The sequence below is a fragment of the Necator americanus genome, chromosome III (assembly GCF_031761385.1).
Source record: "Necator americanus strain Aroian chromosome III, whole genome shotgun sequence".
In the NCBI taxonomy this organism is placed as follows: domain Eukaryota; kingdom Metazoa; phylum Nematoda; class Chromadorea; order Rhabditida; family Ancylostomatidae; genus Necator; species Necator americanus.
In genome coordinates this window covers 6,174,401-6,198,425 of record NC_087373.1, presented here as the reverse complement: position 1 = coordinate 6,198,425, position 24,025 = coordinate 6,174,401, and the positions used below count along the sequence as shown (strand labels likewise).

Here is a 24,025-nt window from a genome sequence, read left to right as displayed (position 1 = left end):
GTACCTACAATTTACCAGTAATTTGCAATTACTGGTAAATTGGGATAAATTTCCATTGTGAAGGGTAGTCGCCGCGTAATAAGGGCAGAATTCAGCCCCTCGGCTCCACTTCGCCGCCGCTCACTTCGTACTTCAATTCAAATTCGAATAAATTCAGCTCAATTGCACTTATACGTAATAAAATTACCGATATTTAGATGGAAATTGATATTAGCATTCAGGGAAATTATTATACATTAGCACCTTATTTAGCGAACAACGGCGGAAATTCCAAGAACAAGTAAATTTAAATGTGTAAATAAAGAATTCATAAGAAAAAAAAACGTTACAGAAAAAAAAAAACGTGCACGTGACCAATGTTCGTGACATTTTCTCGTGCCAGAGTTCAATCAATTTCACAGCTTCAGGAAAGCTCTGGATTTTTTTCCCCGCTTAACTATAGTAGCCGATATATGTAGCTAGTTACTATTATGTACTGGATGATATCCTCAGCAGGAGACAACTGGAGGTCTTTCTTCCTAAAAAAAGGTTCAGTTTTCCTAAACGTAGAAACTTTTATCGACAACATCTTCCTTTTTTTGATTTAGTTCTCAAAAATTCCCGGACACTATTATGTTGTGATGGATCAAGTGAAAGATATATCCAGAAAAAAGAAAACAGGAACAGGAGAAAAAGAGAAAAGTGAACGCCTTACCGTAGTATTTATCGTTCCTAGATTTCTAGCTTTTAGTTAATTGTTTGTCTTGTTTGTTTGTTTTTTTAGTTTTTATTTTAATTTTATAGTTTTCTTCCTTTTCCCGGAACAACAGGAACTATCTGGTTCTCCAATGTGTTCACAAATGGAAGCCGCACACAAAAAAAAGAAAAAAAAAAGAAAAAAGAAAATTATTATACCAAAAAGTACAAATATCTTTGTTCTTGTAGGATAAATTTGAATAAAAGTAGCTAAAAATTATCTTCGTTAAAAATAGTTGTTGCGAAAAGCATTTGCGTCGCGACTAACGTCGTGAACACAGCACCTCCGGGAGCAAATGCGGCGCTGTTATTATGCGTGTGGGCGGGGCTACTGTGCCCTTCGCGCATGAATGTGCGTTATTTAATAAAACCCATATGACCTTTACGCTAATATGAGCAGCAATTTCAAATATGCAAATTTAACTTCATAAATACATAAATTCACATCATTTTCGTAAGTAAGTGCATATGGTCCGTAATTACAGAAAAATGGAATAGAAGATTTCCAACGAGTTCAGATACCGCAAAAAGTAGTTCTTCTTAATTAAAAATTAAAGGATAAAGGATAAGGGATTAACGATGAAGGATAAGGGATAAAGGATAAAGGATAAGGCGTCTGCCGGCGAAGTATTCCTCTTGGGATGCGCAATCACGTCCCACTTCAGTCCCGGAATCATTTGAGGATTACGAACGTGTAGTTAACCTATACAGTACAGTACGCCGACTTGCGGAGGCTAGCCAATGTGCCAAGTCAGTGTTTTTATCCTCGCAGACAAGTATGGTACCCATTTATCGAGCCCAAAGTGATGAGAAGCTTGGTTGGTGCTAGAGCGGATCCGAACCTCCGATCGATCGTGCAACCACAGCCGAACCTCTTACCGACTGCGCTACACCAGCCCTAACTAAGAAATGGATCCTCAAAAATTTCAAAAACCAGAAAAAAACTTCTAGAAAAAGTTTGAACGGAAAGTTAGATAAAAGTTATTTCCCTTCAAAATAATAGTTGTGAAAGAACAGAAGAGTATGAAATCAAAAAGAGGTTAAAAATAAAGCAAAAAAAAAGAGAAGGAGAGGTTAGAACTTAAACAAAATTAGATTAAAATTCAATTGCAAAGTTAAATTCAATTGCAAAAAAGGGAAGAAACTCAATTTCTGACGGTGTTCACCTATCAAAGCAGCAGCGTCGATTTCATTTCATCGTTTTATCGCTTAGTGAAACAGTTGCTAGGATACGTAATCTATAATCAGGATGCTTAACCTATAATAATGTTCAAGTTTTTCTTTTTTTAAATCTACAAGGATGAGCGCATCGGGGTGGGATTAGGGGATCCATGCTAGCGTTAATGGCGTTTACGAGCGCACAACACTCTCTGCTCTCGTCGTCGTGTGGTTAGGGACGACGTAACGCTGGGAGCAATTAAAAAACGAGCAGCAGCCAGCAGCAGTAGCAGCAGCACGCACATTCTACCCTCTCGTTTCTCTCAGCCTCCTCTCCCTCCACCCTCCTACCTCCCTCCGGTGACTTCCTCTCTCTCTCTCTTTCTGTCGCAATTTTGAAGGTGAGCAGCAAAAGTTCTTCGCGCTAAAAATACGAGCACGAGTTTTCCATAGCAACCGATAGTTGAAAAAAGCTAAAAAGTAAGGTTATCGTTGCGCTATGGAAGAAGAAAGAAGGAAAAGAAAAAAAGGAAAAAGAAAAACAGATAAGCAACATGAAATCATTCATGCATCAATCATACGAAGAGAAATTTCCGATATTTTCTCCATTCACAGAATAAAAACGTCCGGAAAAAAGTAACAATCCAGCAACCAGTATCCTGCTATTACATCCATCCCCCCTCAAATTTTCAAGGACTCTATTGCAGGACTTTTTGTTGCAGACTGCATAGAAGAATCCGTCTCATGGATCTCTTCTTGAAAATCCACAAAAAACCCAACCACAGCTTGAGAGGGTGGAATTCTTGAGAAGGAAGGTAAAGGAGAAGGGAAACAACGAGGAGGACTTGCCAAGTAGTCGTAGAAATTCAATTACTTAAGCGTGGATTCAAGGATTTCTCAGACAATGTTAGGCAGTGAAGCGAGGGGAACAAATTCGTTCACATTGCGTGAAAACAAATTCTATACGTCTATACGAATCACACTCTAGCTATCCATAGCGAGAATAAAAAAATGCAGGATTCTTGCTGTGGTTCCTGCACGGAAAAGAGATTTGCCTAAAACTAAAATTATCCTATAATAAATATTTATATAGAGATGGAATTCCTGAAAAATTTAGATGTTCAGCTACTTTAAATGAATGCAATTTGTCTTGGATGAAGTCTTTAATTATGCACGTTGCACTTTACCTCCTGTCTCCGCTGAAAAATCCAGGAATTTCTTTCCAGGAAGATTTAAGGGATTTTCATAGGGATTCGATTGAGGAATTTCCTTAAAAAGTTGTTTTCTATCAGCATCAGTCCCTCGATGGCTAAAGTTAGAGTAGAACGTAGAATTCTACGTTGAGAGGTAAGTTAAAATACTAGGAAATTCAATCCTAGGAACTCATCACAATTATGTTTTTATATACTTCGTTTTTACAAAAATTTTTAAGCTAAGATAATTTAAATGTATTCGTTTTGTTTTCACATAAAGAAACAGAATGAAAACTCTACTAACTTTTCAAATAATGTTTCTGTAACAGTGTTGTAGTTGACTTTTAAAAAACTTCAAAATTCAAATTTCTTCAAATTCAAAATTAATCGCTGACATGTAGGTAAAGGCAGCATACCAAAAAAAAGCGATAAGATATGAGCACATTGACCGTCTCCACGCTCGCCGACTCGTATTGTTACGTGTTACGCAAACGCACAACGTGTTGTTAGGTGCCTCGTAGGAAAAGTTGATCAACAACCCCGTTTCCCACACCGGTTTTCAGGACAATTTCCAGGAAATTGAGCGTGACAGCGCCTATACCCATGATCTTCACCACATAATTCTATCTTTCCATGGAGAGATCTCAAAATTGTGGTTCCTTTCACTAATCAGAGTCAATTTCCATTTGCCATACTGAAGGAAAACAACATCAGACAAAATATCTTACACAAACGCGGGAAATCTGAAAAAAGGGTTTCTGGGTTTCAAGGAAAATCTGAATAAAACGCGGTGAATCGATGAAGAATATCCGGATTTCTGGAAGTTTCTGGGTCCTCTGAAATTGGAAACCGGACCTCTCACAAAAACTGTGGAAGCAAATCCTTTTAGCAGGCTCTGATAAATTTCCCATAAACTTTCTACGGGGAAATAAAATCCTAACGATGAGATATTTTCTGAGAAAATCATATCCTTCTCGTGTAAGCGTGAAAAATTTGAAAATCACAATAATAATCCGGGAATTCTAAGATTTGTGGAGATAATACACAGTAAGTTGATGTAGAATATTCGGTTTTACAGGAACTGTGGATTAGGGAAAATAGATCCGTTAGAACTGCAAAATCAAATAGTTTCAATAACTCCTGATATGTTCGAAGTAAAACGTGAACAGATGAAAAAAAACCATTCCTAGGATGAAATGTGGATCAATAAGAAATGTTATCGACCATACAAATACAAACGAATGGTATTTTCAAAATTTAATTTCGCCCACTTCCAAGAATTCCGACGATTTGCGATGGATTAATCCGTCAAAATCAAAGCTTTTCTGGATTGACCAATTGTGGATTACGAGGAAAAAACCGAGGTATTCCAACAAAAGTGTTTCTATTCTCCTTTCAAGTAATTTTAGCTACCACCACGTCGGACGGGAAAAGTCTGTAAACATAAAGACACGTTTACGTCAATGATAGGTTTCAATGCAAAGCAAATTAGGCACACTTTTTTCTTTCACAAAAACAAATTTCTGGATCGCTTAGAATAGCAACGAAACTGGAATAATAACATTTCTACGGGTAAAACTACACATTATTCGTTTTCACATTATTTTCTTAGGCCGGGGAAAAAATTACGAGATTACTATGGGTTTTCTACTCCGTCGATCAACATTATATTAGTTTAGTTTAGTTTATTTTTTTATTAGTATATTTATATCTTTTATTATAAATTTATTCTATTATTATTACTTTTTTTATTAGTATATTTTTCTCTTCTGGATTTCTTGTAGTGATTTGTGGATTTTTTTTTCGAATAGCCAGCGGTAAGGAATCTGGATGGATTAAATCACGATGTTTTTGCGTCTACAAAGAGTTTCGTCTATTTCAGGGGTCACGTAAATAGAAATATCCAGAAAAAGAAGATTTCAATTATGCTTCGAATAAATGAATTTAAAAGATCGAAGAGTTTAAAAAATAGATATGGTGGATTTTTTTTTTGGTCAAATATTTTAAGGTATCTTTCCAGGGGAATTCCAGGAAAATACAGTAGTTCCGTAGTGGCAGTAAATTTTGTAATTGACCTGTAATTGTAATTTAACAGTTCAGAAATACAAAAGAAAAAGTGAATAAATGCAAATAAAATAAACAAAAATAAAATTCCCCGTCCGTATCCGTAAAGGAACAAAAATAAAGTAAATAATAACAAAAATAAGGAACGAAAATTTCCAGATAAGTCCAGAAAGAAATTAATTTGTTTTTCGGTGAGCTTCTCTAAATTTCTTACAGTTCCTGTCGTCTATGAACATGCTAGGATTTTCTCGGAAGCAGATATCCAGAGAATAAACATTATGAACTATTTTAAAAAATTATTACACATTATTAAATTACAGCCTATAGCCGCGAGAAAAATACGTTGTCAAATTTTCTGAGAGGTTTTTTTTCATGGAAAATAAAGACGTAACGGCAGACAAGACACCTGACGGCGGGTCCCGACGGGAAGAAACCGTCTCACGTGGCGTCGCCGACCCATTAACATATGTATGTATGCAGTGGTGAATTCTCATGACCTGGACGTATTCCTTCGAACACTCTGCCGTCTCCCGTTGTTCCATACTATTTCGAGGGTGAGATGATATAAAATGTATGTGATACATACATATGAAATATGAGTATGACAATAACACGGGTAACACCCGTATCCACGAGAAAAATTTGTTTGTTATTCGGGAAGAATTCAGGATTCCGGAGAATCAAAGAGCAACAACAAGCAACGCTTTGATGCATCTCTCCCTCTACGATGAATTGCTTTGGGATGGGAAATTATGATGGGATCGGAATAAAAATGGGAATAGGGGGATCCTCGAAAAAGGGACGCATCCAGGGATTTCAAGGAAAGTTATTGATGAAGTCCTGGATAGTTAAAGAAGAGTTGTGTGGAAGAGAACAGGGATAAATACCTCGAATCGGAAAAAAGAACCTTCAGAGAAAAATTCAGAGAAAAAAATCAGAGAAAAAACCGATCTTTCTGGATAGTCAAAGGGGATCGTACGGAAGAGAAGAGCGCTGAATACCTGAAATCAAAAAAAAAATCTGGTGGATTATTTCTTCCATCCAGAGAAAAAAAAAGATTCTCCTGGATAGTCAAAGGCGGTCGTACGGAAGAGAAGAAGGCTGATTACTTCGAATCCGCAAAAAAAAAAATCTAGTGGATGATTTCTTCCATCCAGAGAAAAAAAAGACACTTAACGCGTTGCTTTTTTTTTGGGGGGGGGGAGGGACAGGACGAGAATCGATGGAAAATTACGGTATGATTCGCAATTTTTTTCTCTGGCCTAAGCTGAGCCTAAGCTAAGCTCATTTCGCCTCCGGCGCGTAATTGGTCCGTGGAAAAGAGGCATCGTTGACGGAGATGTGTGCCGGAGGCGCACAACAGCAGCAACAGACGAACGTGAATCGATTCGAGTGCCTACTCATAACATATTCAACGTAGCAGTCATTTTCACACAACGCTAATTACTCGCGATCAGACCGGATGTGAAATCCCCACCGGGGAACTCCGGGTCCCAACCACCAACCAACACGTGACCTGCTGTGACTCACCTGTGAGTGGCAGGTCACGTGTCTCGCGTTGGGACCCGGAGTTTCCCGGATCCCGGCAGTCTGTGGGGTGACCTGAGGCGAGCTGAGCGTACATTCGTAATTTAATGCACAAAACTGTATGATTCGGAGCGGCGGATATATGGGCGGGGCTTGGATATACCGTCCACGAAACAGCTGTCGAAATAAAGATCCGCGAGCAGTTTTCATACACAGTGGATAAATATATCCAACTGTTTCAACATTGGATATTTTTACCCGAGAAACAGTTAGGTCCCACGATGAAATACGGAAGAAAATATTGGATCAATTAAAAATTACATCCGCAAGTCGAAATTACAAAATTGTATGATTCGGGCCTGCGGATATATGGACGGGACCTAGATACACTGCTGCTAAACAAAGATTTGTCCAACCTGAACAATGTTCATACACAGTGGATAAATGTGTCCAACCGTTTCAACTTACTGGTTATTTTTATGCGAGAAACAATTAGGTCCAATTATAACGAAGTACGAAAGAAAAAAATTAGATGAGTATTACTGTACTACAGTACAAGGAGGAGAAAAATTATTTTTAATACGAAGAGTTCCGTCATCTATTCCAAATAATTATATTTCCTTAACACCACGTGAAAAAAAATAAAAAAAAAATTTTAAAAAACGCTGAAAAAAATCAGGTCATAATGAACAGTAGGATTTTGGAAAAAAAGAGATGTGTTTTTGTGTTTATCTTCCTAATTTCAGTCAAAAATAATAATAATAAATCCTGTAAGGAGGACAGTGAGGCTAAATCCTGATTCGATGACAGATTGACATGAAAATTTATGGTGGTGGTGGCAGCTGACCAGCAGAGCGTAAACGTGTCACTCCGTCTCGATTCCTGGTCGCCGGTGTCCATGAAACGTTGAGCCGGAAACAATTCCCAGTCAAGAAAAGGTCAGATGTTGCGCCAGACCACCGAATGTCTCTATTCCGCCAATTATTCCGCCGTTAAACAATAGGAAAGAGCCGAATAGAAGGTGCTGGACGAGTCCTGGAATGCTTTCCAGGGAGGAGGAAGTAGCGTGGATTGGTTTCCTAGGCGAATCTACGAACCCCAGTCTAGCCTATACCATGACCTACCGAGGCTAGCCGATGTATCCACCAGTCCCGGACCCGATTCTCCTCTCGGACAAATTCGTTACCAATTTTTTCGAGCCCGGAGGGATGAAATGCTTGGTTAGCCCAGGATCGACTTCGATCCATCGACCGCGCACTCGCAGCGGATTAAGAAAATCAGATTTTTTCCGGGATGAGGAATGTAATAGTTCAGAGGGAGTTAAAACTGTTAAGTACAGTCGAAAACTGTACAACAATACCTTCTTCTCATACCTTATATATTTAAGGGAAAAAAAAGTACTTTTTTAACCCTATGACTATACGGAATTGCTACTATTCATATAAATCCAGAAATTGCTACTTTAATAGGTTCTTCGATTAGTGGTTAAAAAATTGTCTGTTATCCACAGATTTCCTATGATTCTTCGAGAAAGAATTTCCTATTTCAATTTGAAATTTGAAATTTTTCCATTTCAATTAAGTGAAATTTTCTTATTGATCCAGAAATTTCTCCAAGAAAAAGTCCACATAATTTCTCGTACTGAAACCTACCACTGCAGTGATTAAATTGCGAATAATTAACAGTAAATAATAATTAGCTACTAGCTGAGACACAGTCGAAAGCTATTGGCCACCTTCTGGAAGTTTCTTATTGCATAATCCTGGGAAACCACATGTTTATCGGTCCGAAATCCCTTGGATCTTCCGATAATTTGCATTCAACGAAGACGAAACGACGACGACGTCGAATTAGTGGGAAAAAGTTCGCAATAAATTCATGGAAGATTAATTTTTATTGCAATAACTAAGCTTATCGTGAATATGAGGATGAAATGTGGAATTAATGGATGACGATGGATTGAAGAAGCCGATGCAAAGCAGAAAGAATACGGTGCAATTAAGGAGTACTGTGTCTCTTCTTGTATAATTCTAGATATTTATTCTTAGGAAAAGAGAATGATTTTCTCTAAAAAAAAACTTTTGCTTGAACTTCTCATCAAGAATGAGAGAAAAGCTCCATAAAAAAAACATTTCCACTACACATTTTCCAATATTTTCCAGGTTGCTTTTTTTTTTAAATCAGGTTACCTAAGTTAGAAAATCTCCTCATTTTTGATGAGGAAGGTAGAGGAAGACGTAAGGTTTTAGTTGTACTGGATCTAAAAAAGACTCTCTACGTTGATAGTCTCCAATAAATTCTAGTTGGAAAATGTGGGAAAGGAGAAAAGGAGATTTTTCCCAAATTTGGCTGTGAAATTGGAAACGCTAGAATCCGGAACTTGGATTTTCTAGGAAAAAAAAGCAGGAGGCTAACAAGTTAGCGCTATTTTAGTTAAATTCAATAAATGCAATAAATAATAGAAAAAAAACCGAGGCTAAGTATTCCAGGCCTAATGAACTACTAAATTAAGACGTGCGCTTTTAACAGAAATTAAAATATCTTATCTTCATTGCTACCCTTATTATTTTTATTTATTATTATTATTTATTATTATTATTATTATTATTCGCATACGTTCCGGATCAGCTACATAGTATTCATTTCTGCATAAAGAATGTGATAGGGCGTAATAAATAAACCGTCACTTGCTTTTTTTCCACTACACAAGCAATTAGTAAATAAATAAATAAGTAAATAAAGGAATAAGCAAACGGTTTGTAAATTATCATGACTGCTCTGAAAATTGAAAGAAATCTCCGAAATTTTTAATCCACTGGAGCAGCACTCCAGAAATGAAATCTTCGACGCGGAAGTCTTGTCGTCGTGCAGTAAGCGGATATGTCCGCGGATGTCAAGAATCCATTCCGAACTTGACTGATATGCATTCTGACTTATGTGAGCGGAAGTAGCGCAGAACATAAATTGCAATATTCACGGTAATTTAACGTTTAAGTGGTGGTGGTGGTGGTGCCACGGTGTACGGTAACTGCAAAAAGTCGTCATCGCTGCCGAGCAGCTGCCACTCATACATACGTATGCGTATGACGTAATGATCGAATCCGCCTACACAAACTTATTACGTTAATTGAGTCGAGAAGGATCGAAGAGTAGCGGCAGTCGAGCCGCTGCGTGCATGCAGCGCCCGCTTTTCGGGTTTTGAAACATGCCGACGTGGTGTTGAATCGAGATATTTGAATCATCGAGTCGAGCATCGAATAAATCGAATATCGAATTGAGCGATCAGAACAGCGACTTCTTAATCGAACAAAAAGATCTTTAAAAATACGAGGTGGTCCACAAGAAGTGTGATGAAAAAAAACCACCCACAACTTTTCACCAATTAATCCATTTAAGAAATAATTTTTTAAAATACAATTGCCAGAAAATTCTACGTAATTTCGTCACATATGACCACATTTAGTTCCAATACAAGCATCAAATCTTTTCCGGAAATTCTTGAGCGCGCAATCAGTTCCCATACTCCCATGCCTCATCCAGGGCTCCTTCCAGCGAACTCAGTTATTTTTGCTTAAAAGAGCAGGCCTTTGGCTCTAGAATCGAGCAGACAGCGAAATCCAAAAGATCGAGGTCGGCCGAGTTCCACGGCTAAACACCGTCTTCCGGAAATCTGGAAGATTGCTCCTGCACCACTCCAGTATCTTTTTCATGCCGTGGACTAGCGCTCAACTTTGAAGGAAGGTTCAGTCAGTGTCCTTACCGGTTTCTTTGGCTGGAGAAATCACTACATCTCTGGATTTTCCATAGCCTATCACACTTCATGTCATCCTATATATTCTTCTTTAAAGGCATTACACTACAAAACTAACAATGTTCGGATCTTTTTCTAAACAGAACAGATAGGATTAGAAGGTGTAGATTATGAATATCGAGTGTGGTCACACTCAATCCCCCCTTAATCGTCCTGAAAAACGCCGTTGGAAACGGTCCTTGAGTTCGAAATCACGCTTAATGTGAGCCGCCCTTTATACTCGGACGAATTTTACGGGTTATATGGAAGTCTAGAGTTGAGCGTAAAGTTAAGGTTTGATAAATAACTACGGATACATCTTTCCAATCCCTAATAGTTCTATTTGATACTGATTTATAACGTAATTTATAATCTACGGGTCGTTACTAACAGATAAGTCGATAGTACAAAAGAGGGTCTCTGAGGAGAGCAGACTTAGATAGCTCCGTTTCGGTCTTTGAAAGACCATCGAACAATTTGAGTTCAATTCAAACAATCAGGTAGTTTGGAATCGTTTGTACGATACTATCCCCGCAACTGTATCATACTGTATTATTTCTCTCATAGGTAAACCAGGAGACTGCTTGAGATTCGGTGTAAGCTACCTGATTTCTTCCACGAGCTGGTGCGACGAGTATGTTGGTGAAACGGGCACAACCGCCACACGTTCGCATCAAAGAGCACGTGAACATAAAGAGTAGAGTACGAGAATAGACATCTCTAAGCCCCCAGAGAACACAAAAACACGACGGAGCCAACAAACTTGAAATCAGCGTTCAAATCTTGGCGCTCTAATGGGTTGACAATCGCTGAAGACATCTTGGATCCAAGCCAAAACCCTAAAAAACGTGAACCGGCAACGGCGAATGTCTCTCGATAGGGAAGGAACTTGCGCCGAGCCGGATGCTCGGATGACTCTTCCGAATGAGACATTCAAACCATTCGCTCTCGTGATAGATCAGTTAGCGGTCCATGCTAAGCGTCTTCGATCCAAAAAAGGCAAAATAAATAAAATAGAGGATAAAATTGAAGAATGGATCGTTTCTCCTTTACCTAGACGATCCATTTTAGGATTAGCCTTCCTTGAGGCTCCAAGGTGAGCATCCAGTGTAGTCACTATGGTTGGTGGTTGAAAAACAACGCATAAATTTTATCTTTATAGTTGTGGAGATCCTTGATCGCTTAGTTTCTTAACTGAATTGCTTATTTCAGGCTCTGAAGAAGGGAATCAGCCGAAAGTAAAGAAATTAAATTAATCAATAACTAACTCGTGTACAGCTGATTAAACATCAATCGATAGTAGTAGATAACCGATGACTAAAGAGGGTACTGTAAGATAAGCTATCCCATTTCACAGCGCACATTATTTAACATTTAAAACATTTAAAACACAACATTTAAAATTTTAGTTTCAGTTTCACAACATTTAAAATTTCAGTGTAAAACGTGGAAAAAATGAAATAGGACAGATTTGACGTTCTTAGGACGTGAAAACTGGTCTTCGTGAATTTCTATTCTTGGGTTTTCGACATTGGTGAGAAGATATGATAAATCATAAATATATGACATATAAATAACTATCAAATAACAAATATATACTGTATATAATAGTACATAAATAAATATAGAGCAGATTGAAAGATTGAAGAACAAAAAGGACGGTGAGTGCTTAATGGCGTTTAGAATATATACGAGGAACAGTTCTCGCGCAGTTCAACGAAGAAAATTTTTCGCAAACAAATGAAATGAACTAATTGTCAGCAAATTGGGAAGAAATCCAATTTTGTGAACTTGAAGACGAATTATCAGAGTAGCTATTTAGTTGCTTTACAAATTCTAGAAATCCGAAACTTTTTTCTTCACCAAGTACAAAGTTTTTTTCCTCCTTTTTTCTCTTTCTTTGCATATAGGAACAGCATTTGTCTGCAATTGTCAGTCATTTCACAAAATTTTAAAGACTTTAAATTTTCAAAGTTAGTAATTTACTTTTGACATTTTAAAATGAAATGTGTCGTATGTACGAGTCTGATAGCCGGCGGCTGTGGTTACCCTTTTTGTACGAAATGCAATAATAAATTTATGTTCACGTTCTGGTCACGTGCGAGCTATATAAATTGCATTATTTTGAGTTGAAAGTTACCTAAACGTGAGAAACATGTTGTTATCCAGAATATCGCCGAAATCCACTACCTTATTATGGGTCGAATAAAGTAAAATCCATGGCCTTGATAAATTCCAATCGGGAAGCGCCTAAGCCATCGACTTCAATTCAAAACCGTTTGAGGTTCGTCTCAAGTTTGACCTGCCATAAATCTTGGAATTGTGGAGCGGAATCGTACGCACTACTTTGTTTTACCAGAACCAGGATTGTCTATTTATTATTACTATTATTATTATTATTATTATTATTATTATTATTATTATTATTATTATTATTATTATTTTTTTTTTTTTTTTTTTTTTTTTTTTTTTTTTTTTTATTATTTGGTTACCTCTATTCTGGATAATGTTCCGGCGATGAGGTTAATGAACCAAGAGTGGATTAGCACCGAACGTTAAATCTAAACACTCCCTCTAAAACGATTGCTAAAAGGATAAAAGAGCAACTTTCTTACTGGTTAGCCAATTTCCCTCGGATGCATCCACCCGTTCGACTTCAACTCGGGATGAATTATATGAAATCGTGTACACAACCCTAAAATAACATGCGGTGGAGAGCCGTCATGTCATTTATCATTGTCTTGTTGTTTACATTGTATTTTTTTAATTGTCTCCTAGTAATTCTTGCACCAATTCATCGACTCTGGAGTGATGAAAGACTTGGTTGGCAGCGGGGCGGTTTCGAACCATCGGTCGGTGGTGCAGCCGCAGTGGAACCTCTTACCGACTGCACTACACCCGCCCCAAGGAACAAATGCATACAGGAGTCCTGGAATTCCTGCCAACAGCATTCCGTTTGGTCATTCTGCCCTGCTGAACATTGTCATCGTGAGGAACTCCTGTCACTTGGTGGAGATAGAAAGTTCAGATGAGATATCAAGTGTCGAAGGACATTGGAACAGCGGCCAGATGGATGGATTCTGACCAACGCGACCGATTTTATCCATAGACAGGGACGGTTGGAGAAAGTTTTGTGCAGCGACGACACACCTCAACAAAAATACGAGCACTCGCGTCATTGCTGAAGCCAATCAAGTCAAAAAATTGCAAAATGTAAAAGACTTATGTTTATTTATTTTATTTTAATAACACATTTAAAATCATGAAAAAACAAACCGAAATCTAAGAATAGCCGAAGTTCTTTCATTAAAAGTATTACTTTCAATTCGAATGGTGACTTTACAGGAAGTAAATAAATTGTTTTCGACGGAATAAATTGTTTATTCACCGTAAAATTCCCTTGTTTATTTGTTTATTTTTGCAGATGTTTTTCTTGTGTTTGGCACAGTTAAAAATCCTATCAAAATCGAAAATCTAGCGAGCGATATGCAAAAGAGAAAACAAATCGCTGAACGCTTAATGAATTGCGTAGAGGTAAACAACGTGCTTTTCCTGAATGTTTATGCGGATTTTTCCCCGGTTTTTTTCTCCAATCGAATCTTTCCGGAGAAATACGGAATTGAATGCCCACGTGTCCCGCCGAAAATCCTAGGTCTTTGTAGCCGACGTAGAATGGAATACCATCTTGAATGAGACAAGGAAATGAAGAATGCATGTGCATGGAAAACAAGCTGGTCTTTTTCTCCTCCTCCACCTCCTCCTCCTCTGCAACTCACATCCTCATTCGACTACTCAGCCCCATACGGGGCCCATACACCTCACACAAACAATATCCGGATGAGACGAGGCGAGGCGAGACGAGCGAGGAAGAGCAAGGAAGAACGAGGGAGGACAGCACACTCTGTCTATTATTATTCCCGACGTCTCATGCATGGCCCATGGCAAAAATTGGCAAGCGGATGGATACACGGAAATGAGTTCGGGATGAAGTAATTTCGTAGCTGTAGCTGCATGGAACAAGCGACGAGCAACCGCCGCCCTGGGGAGGCGCCGAGGGAGGAATGAGAGGAAAATATTCTGGACTCGTCGGGGAAAGACGTGAAGTTTGATTTGGACATTCAGGCTCATCTAAATAATATCTAGGATCTTCGGATAGTAAAATATTCGCCAATCACTCGATAATTATTATGGTATTTGCACTTACTTATTTTTACTGATTTACTAACAAACGAAAAATTTGAAAAAAAAGACGGTAAGCAACGATCCACTGCCATATATATTCATATTTATTAGTATTAGTATTTATTAATATTCAAATTTTTGTTTATTATACTTTTTTTGCAAAAAAACATCTCGATGATCCAACGAGGACTCTCCATAATAGCTAGGAAAAGTTTCGAATTTTGATTAAAAATTGAAAATAAATCAATCAATAAAACACAGTATTAATAGGAAAAAGATTAATTGATTGTCGTTGATCACTGATTAGATTTGGATTTGGTCGACTGATTGATTGGATTTGATTTTTGTCGTGGAAGACCTTACTTTGAATGCTGTTAAACGACAAGGAGGATATATTTGTGGTTCCTAAAACGAAAACTCCTTAATCAGAAAGCGTATGTAACTTCTAGAATAGGAACAAGACTGAAATAGAGTTAGTTATATTTTTTTATATTTTATTTTTTAACATATTATTTCCATTTATATTTTTTAATATATTGTTTTCCAGTGTCGAATTGAGCAACAGCAACTGTAAGTGATGCATCGGAGAGAAAATATTCCCAAAATTTTAAGCAAAAATATTAGTTCTTATTTACATGGTCATCTGATTCAATTATTCGCTCAGTTTATTTATTTATTTAGTTTATTTATTCATCTATTTATTGAATTCCAAAAAACGAACAACATAATTCCATGCAGTATTATTATCCGTAAATAAGAAAAAAAAGCATCTACTATGAGATGTTAAGATAGCGACTAAAAGAATCCCATAGACTACAGTAAGCCGATTACAATAACTCATAACTGTCGATTACAGTACGCCTTAGGTATATACAACAGGGAAGCGGTAATTACCTTATTATTTCTACTGATAGGAATACGGTAGCTTCATCTCTTTATCCTTCACTGTACAAGGAACCAGTAAATGAAAGGAGTTCTCTAATAGGATCCGGAGAAGCTTCTAGAAACGAGCCATTTCAAAGCATCGAGCCGAAGATGAGAAAATTAAACAAAATTCATTTTAGAAAAATAAATGAACTTCTTTTTCAACAATTGCTGGGGGACGAGTGTTCTCTTCGGCTATTAGCGATTAAATATCCACCTTTTTTGTGAGGAGCCTCAGACTGTCAGAGTAAGCAATTGATTTAAGAACTTGTAACATTGTGACAGCTCGGGCATCCATAAAATTGAATTCACTTCAATAAATCCAATGTGTAACCTCTAAATGTCATCGAATGGCGGTTTCCGTCAAGTGCACCTCACTTCGACGTCATTTCGGTGCACGGATGGATCCACCGAATGGTGGCTGCTATTTAGCAGAGCTTAATTGGTGCACACGAGTACACTTATAATTGTAGGGTCGAAATTTGAATTCTAAGTAATAAAGGAGAAATTTCTTGAAGGATTAGCACAGGAAAAATTAACTCATTCACAAATTCATTTTTCGTTTTTTTTCCATTTCAATTTTGAGTAAATAAGCAACCAGCATTGAGAAAAATATCTCAGAAAATTCCATTTTAAAATTTTAAATATAAATAATTGGACTTGGGAGAAGATTCATCTGATCGACTATTTTCGAATTTGAATATTCGACAAAATGTTTGATCGCTTGAAATTGAAATAGTACTTAGCAGTTATTTATCGAACAGGTACGCTAAATCGAATCCGAGCATTCACACATTCGAATGGTCGAATAGCTGTTGAATGTTTGAGTTACCACAAAATCAGCACTTCTCTAACCTTGAGACATTCATATTTGTCATGTTTTGTGTTCTTCATATCTAATCACTTGCCCATGTTTTCTACTATTCGTTGATTATTATTGATTAGTGTTATTTTATTATTTATTTCTACTATTTTCTTCAATTCCTCGTATTTTTGTTTTCCATTTTTTCTTGCATTTCTCACAACTTGTACATTCGAATATTCGAATTTTTTTCCTCTAATATGAAACGAGTTATAATCGTTATTCTAGGTTGTCTTAAAGGCACCGTATCACGATTTCAACGAGGTGCGAAACCCGTAAAGGCGAAAGCATGGACTTCGGATAGAAGTTTCCAGAACACAGCGTGGTTCCGCTCATCTTCCCATGGTGGTCGTGGAAAAAAAAACAGCGTGGGAAGCGTTTTAGTTCCTACGAGGAACGTTAGAACACGTCTCTATCTACACGTTACAGCCCTCTCATCAGCCTATCCGTTTGACTTAGTTGAATAGGCCAACGAGAAGACATTATTGATCGGCGACCGCTCGCAGTCGGATGCAGCGCGTGCGCAACGGCGACGTGTTGCAACCGGAACTGTCGTAAAGAAACGGCTTCTCCCACACCGTTTTTTTCTCACGAGGATTAGAGAAAGATGAACTGATTCTAGAATCTACAACCTGAACTCTAAGCCTTCGTTCTGGGTTCCGCACAACGTCAAATACGTGAAACGCTGCCTTTAAGAAGTGCATCTGATTTAGAAAAGTTCTATAGAAGAATTTTTAAATAAACTAGCAATTGTTAGCAACCCTGAAGTATGTTCAAAGCACCGCACGACTATACCAAAGTACGAATAGACGTCGAAAACGTAACGAGTAACGGCCCCAAAAACATGCCTTATATACTTGTCGTGAAACCTAAATTAAATTAATAATTTTTAAATAAATAAGCAATTTATTTAATTAAGCAATTGCCTAGCTTATTAATAACGAATTAACATAAAGATGTGGAAAAAAGTAAAACTTTCGTAAAAAAATCAAATAAAACTGATTGAAATTTTTAGATACAGGAAAAGTATTTTAGTAGTGTCAATATTTGTGATAAAACCCCGCCATATTTCTCCAGAACAAATTTAAAATTAATTTATTTCCTAAAAGCCGAGGTCGAAGATATAAATCTGATTGTTAGCTGCATGTTATGGCTGTGCTTTTAGTAAATAAAATATAATATAATCGGGTGGGTGTAGTGTAGTGGGTAGAGGTCTCGCTTCCTGCACGATCGATCGGAGGTTCGTATCCGCCCTAGTGCTCACCAAACCCTACATCCCTCCGGGGTCGATAAATTGGTACCAGACTTGTCTGAGAGGATAAAAGCACTGGCTGGACACATCGGCTAGCCACCGGAAGTCATTGTATGGGGCCAGTTACACATTCGTAAACCTTGAACGATTCTGAATTGAGGTGAACGTGGAGGCGCAGGTCCCAAGCGGATTGATTAACGCCAAACGCTTCATTCTTTATCCTTTATAATCAGTCCTTTAAGTTTGAACCTTACGAACACGCGAGGTATATAACTTGGACTGTTGCGAATTTTTCAAACATTGCAAAAAAGTGCTGTTGAAAGTGCCGCCAGAGCCCATACTCTCGTAGATCAAATGTCTGACGGGACAATGGAATCTACCAAATGACAATGGGACATCCGCTTTGTAACGCAGAACTGTCGATCGCTGTCGAATGAACTCCAACGAGTCGCTCTATCCACTCCGCTACGATATTTCCATGCACCGCTTGACACATTCATGAAAACACTCACTACAGATTGCCACTCGATCGTTTTCTGTAACCGTACAGAATAATGACTATAGAATTCCATCAAAAGGCCCCTTCTCGTACATATTAGAAAGTTCTTCAAGTGAATCATTGCTCTATGAGAAATCCATTGGTTAAAATGTCAGGCCTATGTTATGTCTAGTAGCATTCCTCTCTCTCAAGAAAATTTAAATTTGTTATCCCCTTGGTCCGTATATATACTGCGTGTATCGATGTGTTGGGGCTCTTGTCCCAATAAACGTTGGACCAAGAGGGCCAAATCAATCGTCGATAATCAGAAATATCGGAAACTACAGCTCCTACTGCAGTGACGCTGATGAGAAGAAAGTAGTAGGATGCACGACGACCGTGCAGAGCTACTACAACAACCCGGTGGAGCAGTTTGACTCGACACGATGCGCCTGCGGAATCGAAAAGGACGTAAAGTTCGAATCAGAAGTTCTCGTACACGTACAGAAATCTCTAGGGACTACGATGAGACTACACTCCTATGAACTCAACACGCGATTATCCAAGAGATCCAGACAGCTGTCGGTCGTTGTTGAAACTAATATGGATGAATGCAAAGACGAAAAAGAATATTGTAGATGAAAGACGGATGCAAAGTAGTATTACTCTGTGAAGCAAAGGTACGTGAAGAGTAATCGTCTAGTAGACCTTTGCTCATCCTCATCGTTGCCTCCACAATCAAGAGGAAAGAAAAGAAATCGATGTCATCAACTTATTTGCCGCAGGGTAAGATCTTTAATCACTGAAGAGCAGCCTGAACGAAGATAGTACTTCTTATACATAGGCTCAATTACGTTCTAACGAAGAACACTCCATTGTCGCTCATTTGAAAAATCTTAACCTGTCTGAGATCATCATCATTTTTTTTCAGCTTCGAGAAACGGCTCAAAAGAAATCGAAAAGTACTTTCTAAATCGAAAATCGACATGGCAGATTTGAATGATCAAGAACAACTGAAATTTAAAGATTGAAATTTCATCAACGTCTGTGTAATAGTTTTAGAGTGAAAAGGAACAGGAGTCAGCTAACTGCCATCAACAACATCATAAAGACGCCTTGAACTGACTCGTTCAAGTAAGGATGATTTGGGACCCAAAGTGAAAAGGAGCATCATCTCCCTCTAATGAAGAAGGGAGATGGTTAAGGGATATCTGAGGAGAATTAGACTTGAAACAAGTCTATTTGGAGGAGACGTTTCTTCTCGCAGTTTATAAAATGGCGACGGATTGGTAGACTCTATGGGACCTCTTCCCAAAGATGGAGAAGTATGAGCTCAGACTTGCTCAAGAACACCTCCAGCGAAGCTGGGGATAACCGTTTAACACCGATGTCTAACATCCACCATCGTTTAAATTAAGTAACTAGCCCTGAAATCCTGGAAGACAATGCATAGATTTAAAATCGTTCCACAACTGTTCGAATCATTGTGGAATTTTTTGAAAGAATATTTGTATTTTTGAATTACAAGTGCAGAGACGGTTTAGAAAATCTCAATGTCTTTGTACGCAATCACACAAGTAAGTCAGAATATCACAAAATCAACTAGAACCCGTGGGAAAAATATCGACAGTGATATTTTTTTAGTGCTTGAAAACGAGAAAAAAATCAACTGAACATTCTGACTCTTTTTTTTCGGAGAAATTATTGATTTTACTGATGTTGGCGCCGTTGACGAAATAGACGAGATTGCATTCAATGAGAAGAAAGCAAGAAAAAAGAAAAAGAAAAGGAAAAGAAAGAAAGAAAATGAAAAAAAAGAAGCAAGAAAAGCAAGAAAGAGAAAAAGCACCGAATCTGATAGAAAATGAAAGAATACGGAAAAGATTTTGTAAAAAAAATTATTTTATCTAAAACAGTTCATATTTTCCCTTTAATCGCATCTGCATGTGATTATGATTAAAGTCCAGCGAGTCTACGTCGGTCGTCCTCTCTATGACGAGTACGGTAGGTCCATCTAATACAGACACAGGACATGGGACAAAGCGTGGGAAAATTGGATATTTCCGTTAGTGTAACATGTAATTCAGTCCTAATTTCTACCCTGTCGAGTTTATGTGCTTTTTAAAATTACTAAATCGTCCCTTGCTTTACTGTTCGCGTGAGTTATCCCTGCTTATTCTCATTCTGCTCTTTTCTCGTTGGTGGATTTTTTATTGTTTATTTGTATTCGTTCCTTGCCTCTTACTCTGGGCACGCCTTTGAGCGTAAAAAATAAATAAATAAATAAATAAAAATGTAGCAGAAACAAGCTAACAGGTAATCTTAGTAGAAACGAAAATCCGTTATGTATTCTATCTCTGTCTATGACAAATTCTTCTCAAAACTTTTTTTCGGGCGTAATTTTCGGTGTTTTTCTTGTAACTGAGCAATTTTCTGGAAGAATTTCTCCGAACAAATAAAAATCCGAGAAGACAACGAATGAATATGCTATAAAAATTCCAGAAATATTTTTCTAATCTGTACACGCAACCATCGAATGAAATGGAATGTGGAATTTTCTATACCACATGTGTGAATTTAATGATTTTTCCAGAAAAGGGAAAATCAGGTCTTTCGCTGAGAAAGGACAAAAAAGAAATTATACCCGGCAGCATTTTTGTTGGCAATATCCAGGTGACGTATGAAAAATCGGAAAATTTGGAAATACTGGAAAAGCGACGAGAAAACATCCGAACTCACCAACTTGATCACCATGTTGAGCGTTGAAGAACGCTTGACTCAGCTTTCGCACTATAAAAAGTGATGACGTCAGCATATTATGTGCACCATCCATTGTTGTGATCGTTATTGATTTATTGATTGAGTTCAGGTTGAGTTTCAGGTGAGGAGAATGGTGTTTTAGAAACCTCGTGTCACCTCATTATTGGTCACGTCAACACAGTATGACAGTATTCGGTACTGAAACAGTACGTAAAAATTTTCCCCGAAATGGAATGACGTCATCGTTGCACGAACAGCGAGTAAGGAGGTTCAAGGGAAAATCGTTCTCGATGAAGAGGATTCTGTTTTTTGGGAAGAAATTCTGGAGAAGATCATAGTGGAAGGAAGTGAAGGATACGGTAGAAAAGATTCTCCATGGTAAATGTAACGGAAAACACGGTGTGAAGAAAACAGTGAGCAAATCAGCGTTCAGGAAGGAAATTCTCCAGAATTTTCCAGAAATCTCTTGGTTTCGATGATGAGATCAGGAATAAAGAAAATGAGGAACATGAACAAAGGTATTTCTGCGTATCACTTCAAGAAATCTATAAATTAAAATAAAGGTCCCATAGAGGTCCCATAGAAATTTTAGAGAAAATCTCCATGAATTAAAGCTGTTGGAATTATCCAGAAATTCAGTTCATGGATGACAAAATAAGAGGTGAGGACAAGTGATAAAAGCATCGTTTATAGTTCAGAGCATGGCCGCGCGCGCGATTCACAGCGTATTTTGTGAGAGTTCAAGTGAATTAGAGTGGATTAGGAGACAATGTCTACTTGGAGGCGAGGATCTAACCGTACGGATAGCAATCCGTGGAGTTTTCCAAGCCTAATCAGCTACTATCCTGACAATGGTTAATTAGTAGCTAATAAATAATTAGGGAAACATCTTTACAGTGTAGGTAGTACTAGATTTCTATACTAATTGACAGTATGCTTTTTTTTGTTTACAAAACAAAATAAATAAAACAAATGAAATGAGCTGGAGGGAAAAACTCAACATTTTTCCTTAATTCACATGTTTTCAGAAGGTTCCAGGGAAATTTCCCGAAATATCTACTACATTACCACAATTTATGGGTACAACCATTTTTTGTCTACAAAACAAAAAAGAAACATAAAGATTAAACTAAGGGAAAACTCCACATATATCCTTTCCCAAGATTTTCCTGGATTTTTCAGGTGGGTCTGAGTGAAAGTTTCCGGGAAAGCTGACCAGGCCAGAGGGCCGGGTGATAAATTTTCACGCCGAGAAAACACTAGGATACGGTAACCTTCGCTATTAATCTCTCCCCAGGAAAATATCCATCCAGCTGCAGCTTCATTTTGAACGGTCCTGAATTTTGGATTTCCTGGGATCCCGGGAACGTCCTCATTTAGATCAGTTAGATTAGTTAAGAGTTCGGTCTACTTGACATTTTCTTGGTAAACAATTTTTTTCTGGATATGAGAGCTTAGAAATAGGGCAGAAGAGGCTACCGAGAAAAAAAAATCTTTTTTATTCGAAAAATAGAGTTTCTTTCTTAAATCAATACTAATTCATGATAATTTCAGATAATAACATACTCGAAGAAGAAGAATTTTAAGGAATATCCGTCTTATTTGGAAGGGATTTCAAGAAACTTCGAATGTTAAAAAAAAAAGGATTTTTTTTCATTTTTTCCTAAAGATGTTATAGATAGGATATTTTATAGGATTTTTTTAATTATATTTTAGATGTTTATAGAATAGGTAGGATATTTTTTTAAGAAAAGGAAAAAGAAAAAAAGTTTTCCACACTAAAAAAATGTAAAATTGTGCCAGATAACATCAAATTCTAAGTAATAATACGTAAGCACGGGAGAAGCAACGGTCCGTAGAAATCAACGGTCGTCCGAGCTTTGCAAATGGACGGGGCACTGACGACTGATTGCAGCTAATCCCATCGCTAATCTCTATGGATCTGCCGAAGCTCCTCGGTGGATTTCTTTCGATTCCAGGAGTAGACGTGAAATCCGTTCAATATACAAAGCGCAACTATACTATAAGGGAATGCGGCTTTGCAAAGTACTCTGGGAAAAATCGATAAACGTTCAGATGGGGAATGAGAAAATCCATAAACTTCCGGATGGAGAACCATGAACGAGGATCTCCAATAATTTACCGCTTTATTTATTTAATTTTCACTAATTTTTTAAAATTTAATTCACATAAATTTGCAATTTTTAGCTTGAAAAAGATAAAGGAAAAAGAAAAAAAATATCATAGAGAGAAAAGAAGAGAAACATCGACAAAAAAAAGTATTAATTTTAAAGTACTTAGATACTTACTCAGATCTAACATCTATCTATATAGTATAATAATATCTAAATAATAATTTTAAAATAATAATGAATAAATACAGCAATGCGATGTAATGATGTGATGTAATAATATTAAATATAATTCAGAAAAAAAAAGAGAAAAATACTCCTTCCAATCTTTCAGAATCTTAGTCGTCTACCAAAATGTTTTTATTAATTTTTAAAAATAATAATAAATAAATACAGCAATACTATGCGATGATGTGGTGTAATAATAATAAATGTAAATTAATAATATAGAATAGTATGTAATTATTCAATATAGAATGAAAAAACAGAAAAATATTTTCCCCAATCTTTCAAAATCCTAGTCGGTTTCCAAAATCTTTTTAATAATCCGTAAAAAAATAATAATGAATAAATACAGTAATGCTATATGATGATGATGATGTCATATAATATTAATAAATGAAAATTAAAATAAAAATAACCCTTCCAATCCGTTAAAATCGAAGTCGGTTTTCAAATTTTTTTTTAAATTAATTCTTTTTAAAAAAATGTTAGCTAGAATCTTGAATCTTAACCTTCAAAATCTATGTCTAAGGTTTCCAAAATGCTTTTATTGGCACTTAAAAAATGTTAATTAGAATTCGAGTGAGGAATAGGATGAATGGATGAAAGAAAAATTGAGCTATGAGGTAGGTTTTGGCCTAAAACCACACCTTACCCTTATGTTTAGGCGATTCCCCATTATTTCGGCTGAGAGGCACATAAAAGTACGACGAGGATTTGCTCTATGGCTCTCTATCCCTCCTTCC

The 24,025-nt window shown here is 37.2% G+C and overlaps 1 protein-coding gene across 4 annotated transcripts in view; it reads right to left on the bottom strand.

Annotated features, from left to right (window-relative positions):
• Positions 1-24,025, bottom strand: part of RB195_008746 (uncharacterized protein) — a gene marked incomplete at both ends in the record, with an annotated part of 98,769 nt that overhangs the window by 28,637 nt on the left and 46,107 nt on the right. For all 4 annotated transcript variants that reach the window (XM_064195390.1, XM_064195393.1, XM_064195391.1 and 1 more), the window contains one exon: positions 20,905-20,955. In XM_064195390.1, the coding sequence (XP_064046535.1) occupies positions 20,905-20,955 (51 nt within the window). The remainder of the gene's footprint in view (positions 1-20,904; positions 20,956-24,025) is intronic.